Below are 27,955 nucleotides of genomic sequence, written 5' to 3'. Positions count from 1 at the left end.
GTTACTTGCGCCTCCCCCTTACAATACCTCCCTGATATATTCCTGCCAACCGCTCAGTCTGGAAAGGGCCTTCTCCCATTCCATCCCCATTTACTGAGGCATTCTTAATAAATATTAAGCCTAAAAATATGACAATCATAATCTCCTGCCCACCCTGACTGGAAATTACATCTTCCCATTCTGAACTCCTGCAGCTCATTATCTGGACTTCGATTACAGATTTTATTGCATTCCTACTTGTTTTAAATGTCTTATCTCTCTAAGGCTATAAAAAAACATCTTGGGAATAAGATCCATGTCTGATTACTTAGCAAAGCAGAACAGCTAGGAGAGAGGGGAGGACTGAAAGAGAGACTTGGCTTAATTTTGCAAAATGAGTAATGGTCCATCAAGGATTGGAGCTGAACAAGCTCATACTTTCAAGTGCCTGCTTAGCATCCTTAATCAAATCATTCCTGAAACATAGGGTATAAGGGCCCCTGTCCCTACAGACTTTAAGGAAATTCACTGAGAGTCCCTTAGCTAATAATATTATTCTCTATATATGTTCCTTATTTTCTTCCCTTTTGCCTCTCTTCTTGGACTTACTACTTTCCATCTCCCCTCTATCCCTCCTTCCCTCTTTCGTTCTCTCTCTCTCTCTCCCTCTCCCCCACCCCAAGTTTCCATGGCTTCCCAAAACAGATTGAATAAATCCAATCACCCCGTTCCTATCCCTTCAGTCCTTCTTTCGGGCACCGACTGGGTCCACAAGTGTGATGAAGGAGGCACAGCAGTTTCCCCACTGACACAAGGCAACTCAAGGACCTAGGGAACACAGCTACACCCTCCCTGAGCTATCTTTTAAAAATTCAATGGTAGGAAAACCAGACTGACAAGTGGGTGTTCCCATTTATGATTAAGGTGGGCCAAGTGGCCTCTAGCACTCTGTAGAAAACTCAGCCTCTTGTTCCCTATATACCAGTACATCTATACATGGAGATCCTACTGTCTTCTTATTTTGCCAGGGTCTATGTCACAGTGTGATGGGGATGAGTTAAGCAGTCTGAGGATCATTATTTGTACTCATTTTCCAGTTTTCCTCCTCGGAGCTCCAGATACTTTAGAAAATATGACAACAATCTCACCAAATCCCTGTATGCAATGAGAGCGCATTACCAACAAAAATAAGGTAATTATAATCCACCCACCACAATGTCTGTACTACCTGCATTATTCTCTAATATTGGACATCTGAGTGGCTTTCATGTCTAATTTTCCTGTTCTACTGTAAAAATACAAAGTGTCAAATCCTAGGTTATGGTCAGGATTCCTATGATGCTAGACAGACATCAAAATATCAGGTTTTATGAAGAAGCATTTAACTGTGATTAAACATGCTTCACAGCGCTTTCAAGCGCTTAATCATTCCTCCCTGCTTCCCCATCTGGGTGATGAGTTCCATTTCCCCGTTGAAGCTATAGGCACTGAGTTTCCTTTAGAAGCATCAAAGAAGATTCTCTCTTGCCCCTTGATGGGGAGCAGAGTTGGTGATAACCTCTCAAAATACTATGTGCCTGGGTTGACGTGAAATGGCCAAGCCTTATTTTCCAGATGCTTCGCTGGAATTGAAGCCCTGGTGTCCTTTGCGGCAGGTACTTGGAGGCGTAGTGCTATCAGTGGAGAGCCCTCACAATTAGAACCCATATCCTTCTCTGGCCCAGCACATTCTTAAGGTGTAGGACAAGAATACTCTATTGATAGGCTTCAGTGCTGGATGGATCCTCTAGGGGAGGGGTGGGGAAGAGAAATGACGTGAGCATCATTACTTTATGTATCCGATGTCCAGAAGCTAAAACATAGAGAGCACTTTAAGAATAGAAACAGAAACCAGCTACGCAAGTCTGAGAAAACATTACTTCTCTTTGTACCAAAAATAGATATTTATTATCTTGAGAGTATGAGCAGACATAACCTCTTTAGAGCATAATTTGGCAATACTTACCAATATTAAAAACATACATTCCCTTTGAACAAGTAATGTCACTGCTAGGAATTTATCCTGTGGATATCTAAGGAATATTTCAACAAAACATATGGACAAAGATGGTCACCGAAGTGTTACTCGTCATGGTTTTAAAAATACATCAATATGTCCATCAATACAAGGACTGGTTAGATAAAAAAGGCACATCCATACAATGGATTACTATGGACTGGTTAAAAGAATGGGATGGATCTGTGTGTGTCAATGTGGAAAGATTTCTAAGATACATCATTAAGGAGAAAAAGCCAGCTATAGAATATTGTGTATAGTGTGATCCCTTATGTGTTAGTATACACACACATATGTGGAGATGGGCACATAGTTGGTTACATTCGGGCAGAAATGGTTAGCAGTGGTTAACTTAGGAAAAGGCTTTGAGATGGGGTGGAGAGATGGCTTCCCGGGGTAGGGGACCATTTGAGAGAGAGATCAGAGACCAGTTTGGGTTTCTTATTTGTACCCCCCACTACTAAAAATATAATAAATATTCTATTATTATTTTACAGGGTTTCTAAATTCACGTCTTCAATAGCAATTGGGTGTGTGGCCAATGAGGGCAGAAAAAAGAGACTGTCGGCAGAGCGATCGATAATACCCTAGCCAGCTGACCTGAAGAGGAAGCTCTCTAGTCCACACAGAGGAGGAGGATAGCCCCTGCAGAAAGTGTTCACTGTGTGTTAGAATGGAGGGGAAGTGGAAAGAAGAAGAGTAATCCCTGCCTCATCTGGATTTTTCATTGAATTTCATTTTTTCTTATTGTACGTTAGAAAAGGGACTTTGGTTAAGAGGAACTAGCCCTTGCCTGAGAATATGAGGGACCAAAATGTTGTCTCAGCTCTACAGAAAGAGTCAGAAGGAGCACTCTTATCCCCCTTCCCCACCCCACTGGCCAATCAGAAGGCTAGAAGGGAGGTGTTAGGAGGGAATATTGACAAAGCTACTTAGCAATAGGCCTTAAAGGAAGAGGAATATAAACCAGCCTCAGAGAACAGACCTTCGAGAGCTGCTGTAGCTACTGAACAGCATGACTCCTTTGTTTTCCGGGGCCTGGGAAAACCTTTGGCTTCTGCATATGGTCTGGAGGTTGTATTTATCAATCCATTCCATGGTCCCGGTTGGTGTGGCACACGCAATTGTTTATCCCAGCTGCGTGAAGAGATGAGGCAAGACGAAGACTCAAAAGAGTCTACTGCACAGAAAGTCTCACCTGTCACACAATGTTTGCCACACACATGGAGGTTTTCTATCGGTCAAAACCCACCTCAGTGGCTTTCATTCCGGAGCAAGTTCATCAACATTTGTCTGAGTAAAATATCCACTGGCACTGGCCTAGATACAAATCCTACAAAATAGCCCAACTCTAGCATTATTTTCTACCTGATGCTGACCCCAGGATCACCAAGCCCAGGCTAAGCACAGAATTTTCCCCTTTTCGCCCTCAACCATCCAGTCATTTCATCATTAGGTCAGAAAAGGTGGGGTCAGCAACATGACAAGCCTTCTTGGATAATTTCCAAATGCTGGAACTTCTTCAGGGAAGTGAACTTTCCCCCAGGACAGGTTACTTCAGCTAGTTACAGCACAGGGCTAATGAGGCCGAGGTCATGAGCTTATTTACCCTGAGGGCCAATTAGCTTTGATCTGTTTCATGGCCATATTCTCTATCCCTCAACCCAAACAGCTGTTTCAAAAATGGATGCCCTTGATAGCAAGGAGTACTGATCCAAAGTAAAATAGATGTGTTAATTCAAATTCTCCTGCTCCTGGAAAAACAACACAAAACATATTAAAAATGTTAAAATGACATCACCTAGTATTTGTTCCAAAGAGATCACGAATAATAACACCAAGCAGACTTCAATGACCTGCACAACTGCTAGACTGGTCATCAGATAGAAAAGAGCTACATATTCAGAGAGATCCCATTTCTTCTTAAGAAGGCTATCCTACTAACTATGAACCCATTTTTCCACTAAGATAATTCTTTAAAGAAAATTACTTCTTGGGGCACCTGGGTGGCTCAGTGGATTAACTATCTGACTTCAGCTCAGGTCACGATCTCAGGGTTCTGGGATCAAGCCCCATAGCTGGGCTCCCCACTCAGTGGGGAGTCGGCTTCTCCCTCTCCCTCTGCTCCTCCCCCCCCAGCACATGCTCTCTCTTTCTCTCTCTCTCAGATAAATAAATAATATCTTAAAAAAAAAGAAAGAAAATTATTTCTTTTAGCATGTTAACAATATGCTACTTCTTTACAGGTATTCCCCTAGGGAGGACACTGGAACCAAATTCTATACCCTTTACAACTCATTAAGTATTTTATGTAAAAACTAAATCAGATGAACATTTTAGTCACTATTTGGTCTGAGCATTTTTCATGCTAATTAGAAACTGATTCTTTTCTTCTATAAATTGATAGTTCTTCAAATTGCCCCAGTCCTCCCCTCACAAATATGTTCTTTCACCCACATACTATATATAAAATACCTTCTTTTTTTTTTCTAGCTGGGTCACAGAACCCAACGCTGATACCTTTCCAGCATTCATAAAAAGAAACAAACTTACAAATTATCTTTCCTCATGCTTTTATCTATCTCCTTGCTTTTGAAGTTTCCAACAGAATCCATAGTCATATGAAGACCCAGAATTCACCTTGGGGACTATCTCGAACACTCACGTAGACCCAGAATTAGCCTTGGGGGCCATCTGACATACCTTGACATCTGAGCACATCTGCAACTGGAAGCTCTCTGATCTCAAGATAATCAAAGTTCGCAACACCACAAATAAGAATCTCCACTTTGAATTCCCGATTCCAGAAAATGGGCGGCTACGCTGCTCCCTTACTAGTATGAGTCTGTCCGCTAGGGGAAGAAGGAGTCTTGCCTTCTCTGTTCCTCTCAGCCACCTACAGATGTCCCTTGAAAGACGGAGAAAAGAGCCACAGGGCCAGGTGTATAATTCTGCCAGGAGGCTAGAATAGGACCTTCTTTTTCGAAAACTGCTCCACCTATCACTGCTCATTTGTCTTCAGAGGCACTGAAGCCAGGCCTCAGGGAAGGATACAGATAATTCTCTGGAGGTTGAGCCTATTTTTAATGATCTAAGAAAGTATGTTACCCTACTCAGATTTATGCTGACCATGTATATCTTTATTCAAAATCTGAGACATGGTTGAACTAGAGATGACATACATCAAATCAGACTATGGACAGAGAATCTGGGCTGTCGAATTTGTACCCTCTCCCCATTCTAGAATTTCTATTCCTCCTAATCTCTTTCAAGAATCTCTCCCAGTTTGGGGCACCTGGGCGGCTCAGTCAGTTAGGCGTCTGCCTTCGGCTCAGGTCATGATCCCGGGGTCCTGTGATCAAGTCTCGCATCGAGCTCCTTGTTCAGCCGGAAGCCTGCTTCTCCCTCTCCCTCTGCCACTCCCCCTGCTTGTGCACTCTCTTTCACTCTCTCTCTCTAACAAATAAATAAATAAATAAAATCTTTAAAAAAAAAAATCTCTCCCAGCTCTTCATAGGCTATCAAGTTACCCCACAGTGCCTCTGTTTACCCTCCTAAAGGACTGGAACATTGTATATAAAATAAGGTGCCCCCAAATCTCTCCAAACCATGAAGATATGAACATCATTATATTTAATAAACTTTCCATACTATATGGTTCCTCCCCCTTACTACTGGTTTATGAGGGCACTAGGAAAACCACCATTCTTTTAATGTCTTCCCTCTCCTGTTTATCTTTGATATCCTCCACTCTTCCCTCCCCAGCTTTTCCCTTCTTCTCTATCCTACATTACAGAGCCCCTTTTCTTTACTATTAAATCCTAAACACAGGCTCTGCCAATAACCCTGAGCTATTGCTGTATCATGCTGATTTGCACCAGCTGTGCCTTATGGTGGTTAACCCCATACTTATAACAGGGTCTCCTTAGATCTTTCTCTGAGAACAAGATTCCACATATACATCTAAAAGTCATAACTAGTGGGGTGGAAACCGAGCCAAGAATAAACAGATTCTGCTTTGAACTACTACTCACATTAAATAAGAAAAAAAAAAAAAATGCAACTGGAGGAAAGAAAAATGCTACCCAGAGTTGTAGCTTAAAGACTTTTCTTGGACACGTGTAACAAACCATAAAGATGATCTACTCCTTCAAACATCCCACTTCTAAATTTAATGTTAATTCTCTCAGTATTAATGAGGGAAAGAGGCAGGTCAGGGCAGAGAGTGAAGGAAGGGAAGACTGTCATCATGAAGAATTCAAGTGACAATAAAAAGTATACTCCCAAATTAAAATAGAGTAGCCAGGAGTTTTATCGTGTAACTAGAGTTTGCAAAGCTTAGGATGTTTAAGAATCTTAGGCAATTGTGGAAAACAAAGTGCAGGGAGCAACCACTGGGAATTAGAGGATAATGATGTTATTCTCCAACTTTGGGAAAATCACAATCTCAGATCATCAGTTTTCCTATCAACTCCCTCCCTGAGGAGTCACTGGCAAGGTCACCAGATGGTTTGTGTATACTGAATTGTCTGGCCCGTTTATTTTCCATTATGAAACCATGTGTAATGGTCCTGTGTTTGAACATGATCAGATATTGTGAATGACTGTCATTAGAATGTAATCACCCTTCTTCATCTCTGCCCCAGTGCAACTGTGTTTCAGACTCTCCAAACCAAATGCTATTTGTCCGAGCTCCATAAGATAATGGATAAATGCTATTGGTTTTGTTAAAGAAAAATCTTGCAGATTGTAAAATTGTTTATTGGTTTCAAAAACTCTAGTTAACCTCAAGATTGGGGACACAAACATTGATCCATCTGATGTGAGAGGATACCAGCAGGCTACGAAAAATATGATAGAGTTAACTTTTTATTACAAAACTTATCTGCTTACAAGTTAGGTTCCCAAAGGCTATCTTCGAGTCTGTTTTTCTGTTAAGTCCAAGAGGACATTAAACAAGCCACTGCCAGTAATCTGTTGATGGCAGGCAGAAACGTACTGCAGCTCAGGACAGCCTCAGTCCATCACTGAAAGTTGTTACATTGAAAATTTGTAAGAAACAGAACTTCCATACTCATTTTATTCATCGGAAGTAGTTAGACTAAGTTTCTGTCCACTAAAAATAGCAAGCGACATGATTTCAGGCTCCCCAGAAAACACAGCTTCCATCAAACTTGAAGCACTGAATTATCGGTTCCTAAGTACCAACAGTATTAGCACAAAAACGAGAGTCCACCAACAGGGGCAGACAAAGGTCTTGATATTTTGGTGGGCGAACTCTCCCTAAGAAGCATGAAACTACTCCGGCCCTTCATGATCTGCCCTCCTTTCAAGACTCATCTCCCCCTACACCTTCCGCTTTGAAGCCTATCTTCCACCCATATTGAACTATCTTCATTCCCCATCCCTCTAGGCACTATGCTTTGGCACATGCTTTTCCCTCCACACGTGCCAAGGACTTCCCTCCCTACCCACATCTCTTGGTGTCGTTCACCCTGTTCATTCTCCATGTCTTATCCTATACATCACGTCCTCCCACACATCACTAATCACCCTCCACTTTTCCTCACCTCCCAAAATTCAGGTAAAGATGTGACTCATATGTGCTGCCTTACAACCTTGTATTTCCTTTAACTGCTCTGATCACATGTGTGATGCCTTTATGTTTGTTTGTTTTAAACTGTATTCCTCACTGGACTGTAAGCTCCACGAGGCAGGGGTTGTATCAGTCCTAGTTCCTAGCAGTTACTCAACAAATATTGATTGTGAAATGAGTCAATTTCACTCTTCTATATTTACTACGGTAGAAATGGATTTATTTTAGATGGCTCATTTAATGATATCTGTCATTTGATTTACTTTTATTTATTTACTTTTGACACGTTTAATTTTTAGAATTGTAAAACATACACAGAAACACAAACATATATAATCATGTTCATTATTACCACTATCTATAATTGACAAATGTTAATAGTTTTGCCTATTACTTTCACTCTATTCAAGACTTTTCAAAGGGCCAAAACTCCAGTGGTTTTGTGATTAATCCTGTTAACTAGAGAGAGAAAAATGGAAATAATATTATCAAGCACTTGCTATGGGTCAATCATTGTCCTAGGTGGTTTATATACATTGCATACCCAACCTTCCCCAAAAGAATATTATTATCCACACTTTACAGACCAAGAAACTGAAGCTTAGAGGATTAACTACTGCCCAGGATAACACATCTAGTAAACATCACTCCCCTGTTCAAACAAATTCTAGCTAAATCCAAAATCCATGGAGGCTTTCCCCTTTATGGCCTACATCCTCAAATCCTATCATGTCTGGAAGGAACTTGCACTTTTTGAGTGAGAAATGTACTTTCACATATGTTATGTATCCACTCATTGAAAAATGTCAATTAAGGGCTTACTATGGGTCATGTCCGTTATCTCATAAACATGCAGAAAATTAAGTTAACCAGGGCACTGTATTCACAAGCATTCTGGTTAATTTAGCTAAAGAATAAGAATTAAGTGGTGGGCTAATGCCATGAATGTTTGTCCACCGCAAAAGAAACATCCAACCGTAGAAGCAATGAGAAAATAGCATCAAAAGACTGCAGAGACCCCCTAGCTGGTTAAGGATGACAAACGGACAAGCAACATTGTGCCTAGATTGGCCCCTGAAGGTTTCTCCCGGTCCTACAATGACTACAATGTTGCAGTTGTGGTGTGAAAAGATTTTACAAGGTGACTAGATATTTAAGTGCCATATTGAAAAACGGGCTGTCACTTAGGATTTCTACAGTATCCCGTGTTTTTGTTTTCACAATAAAAAAAAAAATGAAACTGAGGGGTGAACAATTTGGCTCTTTTCTCCATAGATCTCAGCTCTCAGTTCAAATCCCAACGGTTGTTTAATGGTCACTCCTGTGTGGCTCTACAGTTCAAGTCTGGTTTAGTTAAGCCTCTGCATCTTCTTCCTTGCGGTCCCTGCCTCCTTTCAGAAAAGGGGTGACACCTTGATCCCCGCCCAAAAGGGGTGGCATGTCCTTGTATGTATACTTTGTATCGAGGGGCTTGCTACATTTCTTCCAAGAAGTCCTGCGCATTTGGGAATCACTCACTTTCTGTGACCGTATTGTCAGCAGTTTGCATTTCCCGTAGTAAATTATAATACTTCTGGACCCCCATTTGAGATCCTGGCTCTGTCTTGCTTTCACAGATCTACCACCCTCAGTTATTCCTTAAAAATAACTTCTGATCCTACCTTGAGAGGGCAGGATTCTTCCATCACAATGTTTCAAGTCTCGGCCATTTTTAGCTCCCTTGATCAACATTTTTACTTTGAAACAATTAAGATTTGTTTTCTCCCAGCATTCATCCTACTTAAAATGAAAGTTTTGAGGCAACAATGAGTTAGTTTGTAAGCATGATTTGACCATAAGGGTAAATAAGAGTGGGTGGAGAGGTTATTCTGCTTACTGAGGATTCTTTTCATCAGGCAATTTTGCTTTTCTCGTCACTGTATTTTTACTATACACATATCCAATAAATCCAATAAAATTGTAATGGTTCCTCTTAGTGGCAATACAAGCCACAGAAGAAAACATATAGTTCTGGGCCTTGGGTCTGCCCCTTTATGATGGCAGAGAAAACACCACTAAACCGCTCCCCCCAATTCTGTCACTTGAGTGTTCTCAGGTCTTCTTATCAACATACAAAAATGGTTGTTTATCTGTCTGTTCCTTTGTTCATTTGTTCATTCATTCATTCATTCATTCATTCAACAAACACCTCAACAGTGTAGTGATATAACTTTGAATAAGACAGACATAATTCCTTGCGTTAGGAGCTCATAGTATGCTCGAAAAGATGATAAAAGATGATAAAATTTACCATATAATGTGATAAATATACATAAAGAAGACACAAAGTGCTTTTCAAAAAAAAAAAAAAAAGAGTAAGGGGAAAATGACAAGGGCACATAACATAGCGTGTGGAGATCAAGGAAAATTTCCAGAGTCTGAGTGATGAGTAAATGTTAGCTAAGGAAGGGCATCCTAAATAGAACAGCATGATATGCAGACACTGGGGCTACTGACATGGGAGTGCAATTTTTAAAGAATACCCTTGGGGCGCCTGGGTGGCTCAGTCAGTTGAGCCTCCAAATCATGATTTTGGCTCAGGTCATGGTCTCATGGGTCATGAGATTGAGCCCCGTGTAGGGCTCTCCGCTCATCGGGGAGTCTGCTTAGGACTCTCTCCCTCTGCCCCTCCCTCACTCATACACTCACACTCTTGATCTCTCTCTCTCTAAAATAGATGGATAAATCTTTTTTAAAAGAGGGGGAAAAAAAAAGAATGCCAACCCTTTCCAAACAGCAATGCCAACCCCTCCCCCAATCTTTACCTCACTGAAATTTTCTTCATCTATCAAATTTCCTGAGATTCCTAGATCAGGGTTTCCCATTATGTAAATCAGGTGAATTTCTCAGATGCCAGGTCATAGAGGAAAAGTTTGTAGTGAAGATTTTCAACTATTTCCTCTCCTCGGCCCCTGAGAAAGGATGGGCCTTTAAAATAGCTACTCACTGCTGTGGGAAGACATGCAACCTCTCCCAAATACCCTGCATTTGTAATCCAAGAACAAATGTAAATAATGTCATTTCTTCCTCACATGTGCCCCCTTGAAGGAGAGACAAGCTTAAAGGACTGAAGACACCTCCTTTCCCTTTCATGGGAACGATTTCCATTTGTAAGCTCTTCTCCCCCATCCCCTGACCCTTTACTGCCTCATGCCATGCTTTTCCTGACATAATGGGGGTTTCAAGGGAACAAAAAGGGATCCTGAGGTTTACAGTGAACACACTGTGGAAAACAATGGGCTGAAACAGAACTGCTTTGCAAACTTTTTCTTGGAGACTTAACATCCCCCTCAATGCAAGCCCCATGAATGAATGACTTCCAGGCCCTCAAGAAACTTGTGTTCTTCCTTCTTTCCTTCCTTCCTTCCTTCCTTCCTTCCTTCCTTCCTTCCTTCCTTCCTTCCTTCCTTCCTTCCTTCCTTCATTCCTTTCCTTCCATTCTTCCTTCCTTTCCTTCCTTCCTTCCCTTCCTTCCTTCCTTCCTTTTTTCCTAAGTTTACCTGGCATCTCCTTTACTGTCTGTATCAAAATATAAAGAAATGTTGATGTCTGGTATGGTAAAAGCAGGGTTTATTCTAGAACTAGGAACCAAACAGAGCAGGCTAAATTGATTACAAAAGTCTAAGATATATCAATCCTGTCTTATTTTATCCTCTAGAAGGGTTTGCCGTCCCATTCAAATCATCACCTGAGCCACCTGAATCAGCAGCCAGCATAACACAAGGTTTAGAACCCAGCCCGTCCACTCTGACCCATGCACACTGCCCCTGAGGAGCAAGCAAGCACACTGCTAACGTGTCACCCTACCTCACACACAGGGTAAAGGGGGAGTAGAGTTGAGTGGTTCTGAAACACCCACATTTGGCCACTACACCAAAATCATTTGTGTATCTCAACACAGTGCTGTTTAGTTGGGGTTGACTGTCTTCCTGCCTGAGGGATTCTCTACGGGAACTTTAGTGAGGGTAGTCTCATTACAGTCAGGCATTTGTGTCCATCAGTTCAAATTCTATTTAAAACATAGAAAGGATCCTAGAGTGTGGGGCCTTCCAGAAGGTAGGGGAAATCCTAAATTCAGATAGCAGGGATTAAAAGCAGCTGCTGCACAATGGATAGGCCAATATGATGTGCCATTTTGTACCCTTCCCTTGTCACAGCTTTGTTCAACAATAATAAAAGTCTACATCTATTGCTTATTATGTAGAAGGCACTGTTCTGAGCACTTTACACATTATAACTCAATGAATTCTCACAACAACCCTATTAGTATACCATTTTTATAGATGAGGAAACTGAAGTACAGAGAGGTTAAGAAATTTGACAAGTTCACACAGCAAGTCTGGTTCCAGAGTCCATGCTCTTAGTTGCTCTGTATATTTTCTTTTTTCTTTTTTTTTTTTTTAAGATTTTATTTATTTATTTGAGAGAGAGAGAATGAGAGACAGAGAGCATGAGAGGGGTGAGGGTCAGAGGGAGAAGCAGACTCTGTGCTGAGCAGGGAGCCTGATGTGGGACTCGATCCCGGGACTCCAGGATCATGACCTGAGCCGAAGGCAGTCGCTTAACCGACTGAGCCACCCAGGCGCCCGCTCTGTATATTTTCTATATTCAATAAATACCTATCAAGTATGCACTATGTGCCAAACACTGTGAATATTATTGGAAATATACAGATAAATAGGACAGAGGCCTTGAGGAGCTTACATTCTAGTTTGGGAGACAGCAATATATAAACATACAAGTCTCACTCATGTGGTGAGTCTTACAAGATAGATAAGCAGAGGTATTATGAGATCACACAGTGTGGTCACTAACCCCGACCAGAGGGGTCAAGGATGTCTTCTTTGAAGACGTGGTACACAAGCACCTTTTCACATCAACACTGAAATGTAACCATAATGAAAGATCTGATATCCAGAAAATCCCCCTTCGGTTTAGACTGTGAAACTTATTAAAAATGTCAGGCCATAACTCAAATGGTCTTACACTGGGCAACTTGGGATTCTGGTGACAAGAGCCAATGGATAAAAATAAGATATAAAGTTGGCCGACTGGAGCTAGAGAGACTCCCTGATGACAAGTGTGTGCCCCGTGGTAATAGCAGATTGTTTGGTGAGCAGAGTCTCATGGGCATAGGAAAACACTGTGATTCTGGCAGGTTTTAATGTCCAAGGAAGCAACAAGAGTTCAGGAAATTGGTGAAAATATCAGGTCCCAAACAATCAGACTGTTCACAACTGGACCCCAATCAACAGCTTAGGGGATGTGGAGCAGAGTTCAGCTATGCAGAAAAGAGAGCTACAAAGAGTTTAGCAGAGTTTTAGGGCTCCATTTAAATAGGACAGAGTTAAGGGGAGGGTGCTGTTTCCATGAGATACTGGGGTACTATATGAGAGAGCTGAGATGGAAGTCTAGTCACACACCCTGGGACAACGCTTTGAGGAATGCAAGAAAGTTGTGACTCAGTGGGCACATTGGTGTTTACTCATGCCAGACACTGTAGAGCCAAGCTCTATGAAAGCAAGACTGGTACCATTTATCAAGCTGAGGGTCCTGCCCTGGCCAGGATTAGTTAAAGTCTGGGCAAGGAAACCAAATGTAGAATCAGATTGATTTAAATAATTCTGGAAGACAACTTTGTGAGGAAATAAGAGTATAAAAATGAAGAGAGACAAACCTGAGTTTGAACGTTACTCTGCCACTTACCAGCTATGTATCTTTGGGTATGTGCCTTAGCCTCTAATCTTCAAAATCCTGATGAAAAATATACCTTTGGCTGTGAAAAATATATCGATGAATATGAAAGTGCCAACTAAATACAGTTCTTGACCCAGAGAAGGTGCTTGATAAATGATTTTTTCCCTCACTTACAGACCCCAATTGAATATTATTTAGTCTCAAAATTCCATTTCTCACTACTGATGATACATCTACTTTACTCATTTCATGATGAGACTGATTTAATCTCCAAAGCATGCATGATGAACACATTACTATTTCTTCCTCCAAGAATGTGATGTTACAATGTGGGGCCCCATTCCTGGGCTGGATAGACAGGAAGAGGTCATATGTCCAGTCTCCATACAGGCATTCACTAGTTTAATTTCACACAGAGAGCATCCCTGTTCCATTGTCTTGTTTGCTTATCTTGGCAGCCTCCTCACAAATGTAAAACATTGAACACATATAAGTCCAGTGGCATGGCAGATGACTCAATGCAAATTCAATCAGCAATGACAAAAAAAAAAGTCACCACCAATAAGTGCTATCTTATGGTGAATCAAATGAATCACCTTTGTACAATATTGGTGGATGTAACAACTTAGATAAACAACATATTACTGTAAAATAATGACTATATGATTACATAAAGACTATGAAAATGTTTGGCAATCAATCATCAGGTTTTTATTTCAACCTGTGTCCAGCAGTATGCCCATGCCTTGGGTTTATAGTGGAGTAGAATTAAAACTAAAGAATATGATCTCAAGGACAGAGGGTCTAGTTGAAGAGAGAGAATTCCCATCCCGAATAATTCCCCATTGAGCACTGAGCAGCACAATGTAGATGGAAAAGAAAGAGACCAAAGTGGGCTAGAAGGTTTTGAAGTGTTCAAGTAACATTTCTTTTTTTTTTTTTTTAAGATTTTATTTATTCATTCGAGACACAGAGATACAGAGAGACAGAGAGAGCAGGAGCAGGGGGAGAGGCAGAGGGAGAAGCAGGCTCCCCGCTGAGCCAGGAGCCGGACGTGGGGCTCGATCCCAGGACCCTGGGATCATGACCCGAGCCGAAGGCAGATACTTAACCATCTGAGACACCCAGGTGCCCCTCAAGTAACATTTCTAAAAAACAAATCCAACCATGTCACTAGCCCCACCTAAAACCCTACATTGATTCCTCAAGACGCACAGGATAATTTCTGAAATTCTGCGTGGAGCACATAAGACTTTTCATTATTTGGTTCTGCTCAGCTTCATCTCTTGCCATTCCTTTTCTGCTATAAATGCTCCAAACTGCAGAACATTCTCTCTAATATACCTTTACACAGTTTTCCCTCTTCCAGGAATATCTTTTCTCTCATTCTTCTTCTGAAATCCCATTTGCTGGGCTAATGTATGCTTTTCCTTTAAGAATGAACTCAAGTGTTAGACTATTATGTGATTAAGAAATCAACTTTTATTGTGTTAAGCCACTTAAATTTTTGACTATATTTGAGACAGCATTAGTGTTACTTTAATATAAGTTATTACTTAAAATGACACAGGGACTAACAGACAAAACGGGGGACTGGCTCAAGAGAGAGAATCTACAGGGAATCCCCACTGCATAAAACTAGGACCCCAAAATGTTATTCCCTCTGCATTAAGATGAACCAAGAATGACATGCCCTCCACAACAATACCAGGAAAGTTGCTTATCTTAAAATATGGTGCTGAACAGGAGCAGGGGTGGGTTGGGAAGGGAGGAGTCAATTCCCCTCGGAACTAATTATCACAAATACACCCATCCACAGGCTTTCAGCCTGTATTCACACTGAGTAGTCTGAAAAACTTCAATCTAAGAATTTACTTTAAAGTCACTTCCAGTTGGTAGTGCTCCCAGAAGTAAATGCAAATTCTCAACAGAGAAAGCTCCCTTCATTTCAAGAAAAATGAACCCACAGTCAAAAATCATAAAACCACAAAGAAACAAAACATCATGTGCAAAAGGCAACAGAAAGAACAAATAGCAAAACAAGATCCACAGTTATTAGAATTGCCAACTCAGAATATAAGACTATTATATTTAATATTGTTGAGAAACACTCCTCCATGAGTCTCTCTTGTTTCTGTATGTCTTGATTTCTGTGCCAAAAGATCAAGGCCTGGCTGATCTTTACCCAGATCATTTTTCAGGCCTGTGTTTGCAGCCTTTTGTTAACCTTAAAGGATAAGGTAATATCTCCCATTAGGAGAAAGTGCAGGCTTACTTACTGTCTACTATAAACTGGGAAGTTTCCCAAAGTCACTGATCCTTTCCTGTGCAGGCAGGTATCTAGGCCCTGGAGGAACTGTGACATAAGGAACCAATAAAAACATGCTGACACTCTGGCTACTATTTCTTCTGTCTCTGAGACAGAGGAATCTCATGTCTTCTTTCAGTATCTATAACTTTGGCAAGCTAACTTGCAAATAGCATAAGATCTCATAGCCTTCACAGTTCTTGACAAATCGCCTTTAAAAATAAAAAATAGGAATAGAAAGCAAGACATTAAAAAATGACTAGTAAATTTTAGAAAGAACAAAATAGAGAACTTCTAGAAGTAAAAAATAGAATAATTGAAATTTAAAACTCAATGTTTGGGTTAAAGAACAGATTAGATAGAACTGAAGAAAGAATTAGTGAATTGTAAAAGAGATCTAAAATTAATCCAAATACAACACAGAGAGGAAAAAAAATATAACCTCCAAAAGAGAGGTTAAGGGACATAAGCAAAGAGTGTGAAAAACAAACATAAATCTTGTTCGAGTTACAGAAGTAAAATGAAGCAAAAGCAATTATTTGAAAAGAAAATTACAGATATGTTTCCAGATTGATGGAAGACAGCATTCATATATTTGGGAAGCCCTATGAATTCCAAAAGGTTAAATAAAAAGAAACCCACACCTCAACACAGAAGAATGAAACTACAAAACAGCAAAAATGTAGAGAAGATCTAGCTAGTTAGAAAAGACATTATATCCAAAGGAATAAAAAATTAGACTTTCAGCTAGCTTACAACAAAAACAATGGAAGGCAGAGAACAATGGAATATTTTTAATGTACTGAAAGAAAGTAACCTAGAAAGTAACCCATCTAAACTATCATTCTAAGAGTAGGCTCAAAATAAAGGTATCTTCAGACAAAAAGAAAAAAGAAAAGAAAGACTCTTGCTCTAGTTAGACCCTCAGAAAAGTAAATTCCAAAAAGAGAGAGAGAGAGAGAAATTATTTAAGATGGAGTGATATACATCAAGAATTGATTAGTAAAGAATGAGATTTTATTTTTTACCAACTAGATTGAAAAAATTAAGAAATCTGACAAATACAAAAGTTGGCAAGGATATAGAATAAGATAAATGTTATGCCCTGCTGGTGGGAGTGTAAATTGGTACTGTTTTGGAAGGCAATACGGCAATAACATGCAGAACATAACTTGCACATACCCAACTACAAAATTCACCTAATAGGTATTAACCTAGAAAGATTCTTATGCATGGAACACTTACACCAGGGCACAGACATGTATAAGGATGTTCTTAGCAGATTGCTCATTATGGCAAAAAACTAAATAATTAAAATGTCCATGAACATAAATATGAATAAATAAATCATGACATAACCACATAATGCATACTATTCAACAGTAAAAATTAATGAATTACTACTAAAAATCTTAGAAACATGTTGAGTGAAAGAAGTGAGTCACCAAAGAAATCAGATCTATGTCATACATATAAGACCAAATAACTAGTTTATTTAACTAAACAATATTGTTTGGGGATACATATATATTCTATAAAAACTTTTAAAAAGGTAAAGAATGATCAAACACAGACTTCAAGAAAATGGTTAACTTTGCAGGGAAAGGAGTCAAGAGGATAGGATGTGGAAGAGTCCACATATGTACTCAACAAATTGGTAAAGTTGTAGTTCTTAAGTTCGCTGTGAACTCACAAGTATCTGTTTTAATATTATACTCTATAACTTATATGTATATTATTTTGTAGATATCAAATATTATAATGTAAAGAAATTAACATTTAACAAAAAAGAAAAGGAAAAGGAAAAACTTCCTTGATCTTAGTTAACGAAAATCTTACAGCAAAGGCGTATAGGATAAAATATTGGTGAAATAGTGAGGGTGAACTATTGAAGCATGCCCATTAAAGTCAATAATTAGACAAGATATTCACTGAGTAGCATAAAGATATTGATACTCCCCAAATTAATCAACAAACGTATTTCAATCCCAATCAAATTTCCAGCAGACTTTGCTTTTTCTTCGTATTCATGGAACCTAATAAGCTCATCCTAAATTCATATCAAAAATATAAGTTCCAAAAACAGCCAAAACAATTTTGAAGAGCAATAATTCAGTGGAGAGACATGCCCAATTAGATACCCATGTTTCCTTTAAAGCTAAAACAGTTGAGGGAGTATTACATCAACAGAGAGAGTATGTAAAGAAATATGATACATGAGAACATTACCAACTAAAGAAGAAATTATGGACATTCAAAAATGGTGCTGGGATAATTGATTATCCATATGGGAAATTTCATGTTAAAACAATAAGATCCCACTTCAAAACAATCAGATCAGCCAATATTTAAAGGTCTGACAAAATCAGTAACTGATGAAGATACAGAGCAGGGGTTATTCTCATATGCTGCTAGTGGGGATATAAACTCATGTCCTCATCTTGGAAACCAATCTGATAATAACTAGTAAAACTGAAGGTTTTCATACTTTATAATCCAGCAGGCCACTTCCAGGTGTCTATGCTAAAGAAATGTACTACACTACCTTGTACTGAAAAAAAACTAAAAGTTAGTAAGAGAACAGATAAACAAATCTGATTCAATCAACAGAATATAAAGAACATAAAATGTGAATAAGCTAGAACTACATGTATCAACTACAGAAAACAGATAAGGTAGAAACCAAATGTTAAAAAAAAAAAAAGGAAGCTATAGAAGTAGATATATAGTACAAAACTTATACAAAATTGAAAAGATGTAAATCAATACTATATATTGGATATGTGGATAACAGGTATGTACCATATATATTGAAATATGCATAAGAATGGTGAATGCCTAATTCAGGAAAGGGATAACTTGGGGGAAAGAGGGAGAAGAATAAAATTGGGTGGCAGAACCAGCACAAGGGTGAGGCAAGCAAGGCATTTCAAAATATAAGGATGCATTAACTCTCAAGTTCGTGCAAATGCAGGACATAAACCTAAGAGTGAATGCTTCCTTAAATTTTGTGCCCTCGGCACCTCACTTATCTGACCAGAGTCTTGGTCCTATTAGATGGGTTATGTAGAGACTTCAACTGCTCTCTGTGGAGTTTTATTCCTTTAAAAAAAAAAAAATCTGTTGGGCAAGTATCTCTACAGAGAGGGTTTACATTTGCTTGGGCAGTATTCTCATGTTTAAGACTGCACTTGTTAAGTTACTTTCTTGAACTGGAATTGTCACAACATGTGGATATTAGACATTTGGACTCCAAACACAAGTGCTGTGAGGACTTGCTATAATGATCTCTCATGGAAGATTCTTTTTCTCTTTACAGAATAACCAGGAAAAAGACATGTGACTGAGCTTGGCAGTGAGCCCCCCTCTCCCATGGCTTTGCATCTTGAGCAGATACCTGTGAGAATAAAGAGAGGGTGGGGGAAAGATTGGAATTTATACCAGGGGTAGTGCCCTGAGCAGTTCTTACTGATTTGGCTCCTGTCTTCTTTCCAAGCCTAGTTTTCAAAGCACCCCATCAATTCTGTGAGCCTCCCAATATCCTCCAATAATTTCCCATTTTGCTTAAATTAGTCAGAATCAATTTCTGTTCCTTGTAACCAAAGAGCCCTAATGATACACTGAGCCTCATGCTGTCAAACAATGAATCTCTATAATTCCACTTGTTATGATTGATCCTTAGGAATTAACTTTCTCACCATGATTTTGTTTCCCATTTAGGATTGGCAGGATTCTACAAGGAGAATGTCTACCTGTATGTTTTAAGCCCTACCTGTCAGTGCCACCTCTTTTGGTTAAATCACTGCGGAGTTATTAATGTCCAAGGAATACACTCCTAACTTACTGTTCTCCATTCATGGTTGGCCCCTGAATTAAAAATTTGCCAAGCTGGCCTGTGGTGCTCACTACACTAAGAACTAGAGTCTCAAGTCAAAGAAAATCCATCATTGTACCAACTGAGTCATTTAGAGTTGTCTTACCTCCTCTGTCTTTAAAACTTCCCATATCCGAGCATGATCTTCCACCAGCCAGTGTCCTGTGCTCTCTACCTTGTTGGAAAGTTTGAATTTAGACACCACTTGCATCGGCTCTCCCACAGGTTTATCCTCCATCTTGAAAGAGCCAGACAGGAGGCATTACGGATCTGTGAGGAAGAATAAAGTGTGATCCAGGTTAAAACATTAATTACCAAAAAAAAAAAAAAGATACGAAAGCAAATTCTCATGCTTGATTTGTGGATAATGAGACCACTAAGGAAGGTGTCACAACAGACATCAACTTTCATGGCCCCTTTTTATATTTTAAATATTCATTATTGTTATTTTAATGCAGGCTTCTGGAGGCAGGGGTGCATTCTGATGAGCTGATAGAAATTTTACAGCAAAGGAAGAAGCATCATCTGCCTATTATCCCTATTTGTCACTGGCCCCCTCAGGAGGCGAGATGGAAATGGGTGGATGTAAGAGAAGCCTGAGTGAAGTTTCTTCGTATTTCCATGCTGTGTGTTGCATGTGGAAGACGTATTGGCATCAGGAGTCTTCCTCTTCAAACACCTATTGGGTACTCGTTTATTCGAGGCTCCATGCTAGGCATACATAAATCATTTGGTAGTTTGGCTCTTAACCTTAAGAAGTGTAATGTCTCGGGCAGAAAGGGTTGTAAACAAGTAATCACAATATGGTATATTACTGCATTGTGTGCTCAATGCCACAATCATCATTTTTTTCAAACTGCAATGGAAACACAGAGAAATAGTCCCTTAGACATTTGATTAGGTGTGTTACTTTCCTGAGCCTTAGTTTCAGCAGCAGTTGCTGTAAAGACAATATTTTAGAATTGATACCAATTCCATAAAGTCTACTTCCTTGACATCTTTCCATCCGCCCCTGGCTTGTTTGAAATCACATGGTGCCTGCTCCGCGCCATCTTGTCCTAAGGAATCTCCTTGCCTCCATTCAAGTCTGCCTGAATCTATCCTTCTCAAGGTAATTTTTTTTAAAAAAAAGTAAATCTGATAATGATGTCCCACCTACCTAAAACTTTCCCTAGAGAATAAAATCCTAACTCCTCAAAATGGCAACCACAGCCCTCCCTTCCTCCACCACACCCTGCTGCCTCCTCAGCCACTGTTTCAGCCTTCTGAAGGTACATATGCATCTCAAATACATCCATTTACCTTTAGGCTTTGTTTGTGACATCTCCTCCTACCCCCACTCCATGGGAATAAAGCTCCCCTCCTCCTTTGTTACTCCCTCTAGATACTCTGGAAAGATGTCTATTGTGCCACCTGTAACACTTCATTATATTTATTTGCTTCCAACTCTATTTCCACCTTCTGGTCTTTTAAGCATCTTGACACTAGAGATGGCATCATATACAGAGTAAGTACTAAACAAATGTTTGATGAATTAGTTAATTCAGTAAATCATGAGAATCCGGTGAAAATGGGGCAGCAGATCCAATATATTCAAATAACAGATGTAAAAGTCAAATTACCTCTTCTCCTTCGCCTTTTTATTGATCTATTTAGTGGGCTGTAAGGTCTTCATGAGAAAGAGCCAAGTCTAACGTTCATCATGCATCCTCAAGCTGCTAATTGCTCATTAGTTAACAACAGACTAGTTTTCATGGAAATGTCTTCAAGGAATGGAGCACATCTGCAAAAAAGCAGGTCTTATGCTCACATAACCTACTGCCCAAGTAAAAGTAAACAGAAATGAGTATTGATAAGCGGAGCAGCGTTGGTTGGTCAGAGGATTTGAGAAAAGCCTCTTCGGCAGCAGACTCCCTTCTCTGCCTCACGCGCTCCATCTGGAAACTGTGGCGAGAAAGCCATCTGCTTGCAGAGAGCCATGATGAGGAAACTGCTAACCAAAACCACGCCACAGTCCCTACACACATGCAGCACTGAATACAATCCTACTAGGAAGCAGGAAACAAAACCTTCATAATTAATGAACAAAGTTCATGTGAGAGGATATGTTAATAAATGATGCTGACACATACAGGCAAGGAAATAAACAAAGCAAAGTCATGTGGAGGTTTCAGTCCAAAAAAAGGAAATTAAAATAAACAGGCACAATGGAAACCCGCCAGATTAGTAGGGAAGGAAATTCCATCATTGTTATTGGAGATAATACTGTAAACAACAAATAATAAATCAAAACAAAGTGGAAAAACTACAGAAAAGGGTTTGGGCTCTATCCTCTGCCAATCAGGGAAACCTAACTGGACAAAACAGGCGAACTACAAAATCTCAGGGCAAACAATGGAACATCTGTAAGTGTAATGTATCCCGGTGACCCCATCCATGGCTTTCACTCCACTGCTGCCCACAGCTGCTTTCTCATCACTACAGTGTGGGTGAGAGTTGGCAAATTTTCAGTATCGGAGACTGAACTCTAGTGTGTACTGACTTCCCACAGATTGTTCCTTGCCCTGTTTGGGAAGAAGATGCAATTGAATGAGTTGTAAACCATTACAAGGTCCTTGGGAACTAAGGATGGAAGCAGAGAGATAGCCAGCTCCTAGGACGCCCTTCAATCATTTTGATATCCTCCACCCCATCTGAGACTTGAGGTCTTTTCACCCATCCTCAGTACCTCTCCTCACTCACACACACAAAAACCATATATGCAACATATATTGAGCTCTCATTGCATACCAGCCACCATGCTAAGATTTTCCACATTATCTCTACACCATACAATGACCCTGTAAGATAGACTTCACCATTTTACAGCTATGACAAATTAGATGCAAGGCAGCTAAGTAACTTTAATATGCTGCTGGAAAGCAGTAGAGGTCCCAAGTTTATGCTTTCTCTCCTATGTCAGGTCAGCAGAACTTCAACCCCACACCCCCGACCCTATCACTGGTAGAATGAGACCACCCTCTCCTGCTCTCTCCCCCATGGATTAGAGTTAAAGTGTCAGTGTCTTAGCCAACTGGTCCAGTAGTGCCCACTTGAGAGGCGGTCACATCTGATGAGTATACAGGGAAGAGTGGGATAGATAGAGAGAGGGAAACATCCTGGGAAAATAGATCATTCCTTTTCCTTTTTATTCCCATCTCAACTTCTTTTCTTTTTTTCTGTTTTTTTTTTTTTTTTTTTTTTTTTAAGTACTCTCTACCCCAATGTGGGGCTTGAACACACAACCCCGAGATCAAGAGTCCCATGCTCCACCGACTGAGCCAGCCAGGTGCCCCACCCCCATCTCAACTTCGGACCAGGGCTGCCTTTATAGGTGTAACCTGCACAGTCACACAGCACCGCATGCTCAGAAGTGCCCCAGGTTTGGTTGACTGCTCCATCATTGTCTTGAACTTCTTAATTTTTGCACAAAAAGCCCTACATTTCATTTTGCACTGAGCCACCAAATTATATAGCCAATCCTGCTGCTGACCCACCTTTTTCCTCTTCACATCTAAAGTTCTATTCCATACCTACTTTAAACAATTCATACATTTATTTATAGGTTTCTCATTTCCCTAAAATGAGCTAGAAGTCTATATAGTGGGGCCATTTTTCGTTAGAATTAAAACAAGAGGCATATGTAGACCTTCTTCTACCTCTGATACACTGCGTATCTTAGAGTTGAACTCCTGCCTTCTTTCTTAAAACATGTGGTCAAGGCTCACAAGCCAACTTCCAAGCATATACCACTAATATAAGCCCATTCAATGAATAAGATGAAATCACTATAAACCTAAAGGCAGAATCTTCAATTCCACTTAATAATTGGTCTAAGATATCATAAGCCTATGAGCTTTTTTTGGGAATCAGTTTTGAAGAACTGTCATCCTAAAATACCTAATACCCAAAACAAAACAGAACTGTCATCCTGGGCGCCTGGGTGGCTCAGTTGGTTAAGCGACTGCCTTCGGCTCAGGTCATGATCCTGGAGTCCCGGGATTGAGTCCCATATCAGGCTCCTTGCTCAGCAGGGGGTCTGCTTCTCCCTCTGACCCTCCCCCCTCTCATGTGCTCTCTCTCTCTCATTCTCTCTCTCAAATAAATAAATAAAATCTTAAAAAAAAAAAAAAAAAGAACTGTCATCCTAAAATACCTAATACCCAAAACAAAACAAAGCATCTCCTAGATGGTGAGATCACCGTTAAGTTAGAGGTGGGGTAGAGAAAAGAACCTGTATGTAGAGAAAGGCAAATATCTGATCAGAGAACACAGAAGCAAAATTTAGCTCAAAATTGTAAAAAGAAAATTGCTGGAGAAATGCCTTTTCCAATTGTAAGAGGGTCATGACTGTATACTGTCTCTACTTCATGAAACAGAAAAGTAAAATAAGAACAGGGAAGACAAGTCTGCTGGAATGGAAGACAGATGCTTTCACTTGACACTGAGAAACAACCTGCAGATGAGAAAAGCCATGTGAGGGTTCTTAAGATCACTTTGCTCCAAATCCTAGAGCCCTACCATTCCCACGAAAGCGTAAAGGTTTATGTTTTTTTTTTCAGTTTGGTTAAATCCAAAGACCATTGTCTTTTTTTTTTTTTTTAAGAGGGAGAGAGAGAGCACATGAGTGGGATGGTGGGGGAGGGACAGAGGGAGAGGGAGAGAGAGAATCTTAAGCAGGCTCCACACCCAGAGAGGAGCCTGATGCTGCATGAGCTGAAATCAAGAGTTGGAGGCTTAACTGACTCAGCCACCAAGGCGACCCAGGGGCTAATCTTAAAAACATAAGTATTAAGTGATAATCTAAGAACATAAACATTTGACATTACTAGTGTCTGTTCCTGTGATTTGATAAAAATTATAATTCTCATGAATGCAACCTTTTTGAAGCATGGCTTTAAAAATAAGTGCTAGGGTACAATTTCACTGAAATCTGTATTTATTTTATTAATCCCCATGTTGGCCTTGGTTTGACAAGTCAGTCTTGACTTTATTGAATTTGACTTTCCCTTCTCTCTTAGTAAATAATATATGAGACATCCCTCTGTATCATTATCTTTTTTCCCTCCCTCTCCCCTTTCCATTTTTTCAGAAGGAAATATTCAGAACCTATTTAATATTCAGAACCTTACTGGGATGGTTTGGTATTTCTAGCCTTTGTCTAGTAAAGCCATGCTTCTCTTCTGACCCTACAGATTCCATCATATGCACTGATAATACAGCATTTCTATTTGATTCCCTTACACATACACTCTTGCTTCTGCCTAAAAAAAAAAACAACAACTATTTTTTACCTCAACTCAGATTTCTTCTCATCTTGAAAATGTCTGGTATTTGCCCTGTTCCAGTCTTTTCCCACGATTACTAGTGTTTCTGCCATTTCTTTCATCCAACCTTTTCTCATCCTCATTCTGCTTCCTAATGAGCTCAGCTTCTGTGCAGATGAGACAGGTTTCCTTACCTCTGGTTATCTTCAACTCTTTCACCCGAACGTCTATGTATCAAGAACAGTCTTTGCATTTTAGTTTTATTTACAGGGTTGAGAATGGCATGGTACAGAGAGCGCTGGAATACCAGTCAGAAGACCTGGGTTCAAATCATAAGACTGCAGTAAGTTCTCTATGTAATGCTTGGGCAAACCATTTCACTGTTCTCAGCCTCAGGTTCCTCATCTTTAATATGAATAAATAGACCATAACACCGCTAAGCCCCCTTACAGATATAATAAAATAAAGTACTCACCTCTCTCTGCCAAATATAGAAAGCAAAACTAATGTGCACTGAAGTATTTTTCTAGTAGAACTGAGGGATTTATATTACCAAACACAACAGTAAAAAGCTGTGATTTCTATGGGTCCCTCACATATTGTACTTATTCCCAAATGATGCATGCATTCACGACTCAAAAGCCAAACAGCAGGAAATTATGATAGCCCCTTGGCATTCATGGATTGAACACCTGAGTTGTGACTCTTCAGGAACAATTCAAAATTCTCTAATGTGTAAATCTGCAGAGGCTTTGTAAGGCTGGTGTTTGGATGAGCTCAATGATCCTTAGCATCCAAATCCTGGTTCGGGGGTAGACATCTCTAATCATGATTGCTACTGTGGTATTCATAAACTGGGGCATCCAAGGAAGTCTGAAGATACAGCCTTCCCAGTTTTGGGGTGCATCATAGTGGTCTCTTCCTTCTGAAAACAGAGACAGAAGCAGCTGTCCAGAATCTAAGATTTCTGCCCAGAAATGGAGACTGGAGCACGGACAGACACCAGACAGGAAGAACTCCAGGGAGTCGTGGCATAGATTTCTAGAGCTGAGCAGCTTTCCTCCTGGAAAAGCAAGCACATCAGATTGCTTCAGAGCAATACTGAAAAGTCGGCTGTGTTTGAAGTGACAGTTGATATCAACGTATTAGGAGGGAAACAGATCGTCATTTTCTCCTCCTCTTTGGAAACCCACCAGCACTCTAGTCTCTATAAGGCAATTCACTTAGAGTCTGCATATTGGTTTCTTTTGCTCCTCTCGATTTACTCTGGCCTCCCCCGCTGGACTGCCAGGTCTTTGAGAGACTGAACCTAAACGTATCCTATTCCTTCAATTTTTTTAAAAAAGCTCAATCACCCTTTAAAAAAAATGATTTTATTTTCCTTCCACTAAAAAAGAAAAATACTTTACTGGAATAACAGTTTAAGCATTTACTATTATGATGTATTTTGGAACAAATGTCAATCATTGGGCAACCATTTTCAAAGGAATTTTAATTATGTCCCGTCTTACTGACCACTGAGCAAGGTTGCACAACAGAGGCTATGGAATCAGAATGACTTTCTCTGAGAGCAACTGTCTCCTGTTAAATGTAGAACATTGAAGGAGTGCAAGACATTCCTGCTTCACTCGAGTTGATAGTTTTTAAAGGCTGGTCCATCTGCACTGCAGACTTTATGCGATACCAACCCCCCGCCTCCCCCACTCCCCCAACTGATAGTACTTGGCAGAAGTTTTTAATAATAACTCAAAAAAAGAAAAACCCAGACTGAGTTTGTACTACCCTTGTGAACCTCCCTGGAGAAATGTTGCTCTTTGCTCAGCAATTCCTGCTCAGCACAGAAAGCTAACACAAGGAAAACAGCTGGGCTCCCTTCCTGGTCCCCCGATCACAGTGGGCAGTCTGGAAACAGATCTGCAAAAGCAGATGTGGGGGAGGGAGAGGGACGATACCTAAACAGAATAGAGCCCGAGATCAGGAAGAATCCTTCAGCGTTGTAGAGAGACAGAAAGAATTCTAAGGAACTGAATTTTTTTATGATCTGCATTTTTACTACAACAAAAAGCTCAGCGATTCTGTTGCTTGAAAAGCTAAGGAGATGAAACCGTAAATCACATGACCGTCCCAGGCTCAAATGTTTCACAATTCTGTGGACTCCAGCTTTAACTGGCTGAATGAGGGCAAAATGCAAAAACCATGAGGGGAGCATCACACAGTTCAATAACCACAGGCTAATCTTTATCTTCGAGTTGAAGGAAGTCAAGCTGACTCAGGTCGGAGTCATTCTTTAGGTACCAACAATAACCACAGCAATGCCATGGCGAGGTAGCATTCACAGTGCCAGGCACTGGACTTGCCCATCACGAGCATCAGTGCATCCTCACAGCAGCCTAGGAAAAGCTCAGATCAAGAGAGATGAAGGAACAAGCCTAGAGTTTTTGTCGAGCCCTCTGGACCCCAGAGCTGGGTCTTTACCGAGACACATGGTGCCGCACCATAATCGCCTGTGTTCCACTTACAAAAGGTGAAAAATCTGAATTCGCAGGAATCTGAGCTCTTGAAAGGATTCGGAGGTGGGCTTCTCATAAGAGCAATGCCAAAAGCTGAAAATATTACATTCAGGGAAGGAAGTCTGTCGAGTTTATCAGTTAACACACAAGATCATTTTAACTTCCAAGGAGACTGGCCTTTCCACATCTCGGGTTAAAGAGCAGTCTGTTCTCAATCTTTTACTTGACTAAAAACAGAAGTCTAATCTACTTAATTACAGTCACTTTACTAGGCTATAGGATAACAGCAGGTCCTGGGGGGAGGGGGGGCGGGGATCTCTTTTAAGAAAACACTTCTGGGAGAAGCATGGACAGTGACCTGGCACTAGGCCAATCCTTATTCTCTTTCTTAGTCTCTAAGCAGCTAGAACAGCATGACTTTTCCAAATACAATGTATTCTCCACCCCCCATATATTCTTAATTACAACTCTTCTTTCATTAGATCAGATAACATCTTGCCCCACATGAACGACTCTGATCAGTTTCATATAGTAATGATTAAATCTCTTTGGTACTGCTAAATACCCAGACACCAATTTGCTAGACTAAC

The 27,955-nt window shown here is 40.2% G+C and overlaps 1 protein-coding gene across 3 annotated transcripts in view; it reads right to left on the bottom strand.

Moving 5' to 3' along the window:
• Nucleotides 1-27,955, bottom strand: part of RGL1 (ral guanine nucleotide dissociation stimulator like 1) — a 249,113-nt gene that overhangs the window by 151,808 nt on the left and 69,350 nt on the right. For all 3 annotated transcript variants that reach the window (XM_045877303.3, XM_064594221.1, XM_045877302.3), the window contains exon 2: nt 19,656-19,819. In XM_045877303.3, the coding sequence (XP_045733259.1) occupies nt 19,656-19,787 (132 nt within the window). In that variant the 5' untranslated portion in view covers nt 19,788-19,819. The remainder of the gene's footprint in view (nt 1-19,655; nt 19,820-27,955) is intronic.

This window comes from Mirounga angustirostris, unplaced genomic scaffold (assembly GCF_029215605.1).
Source record: "Mirounga angustirostris isolate CCGP_5_RB_7025 unplaced genomic scaffold, mMirAng1.0.hap1 SCAF_6, whole genome shotgun sequence".
NCBI classification, from domain to species: Eukaryota; Metazoa; Chordata; class Mammalia; order Carnivora; family Phocidae; genus Mirounga; species Mirounga angustirostris.
Note: the sequence above shows the minus strand (reverse complement) of the source record. Positions and strands in the feature narration are given on the sequence as shown.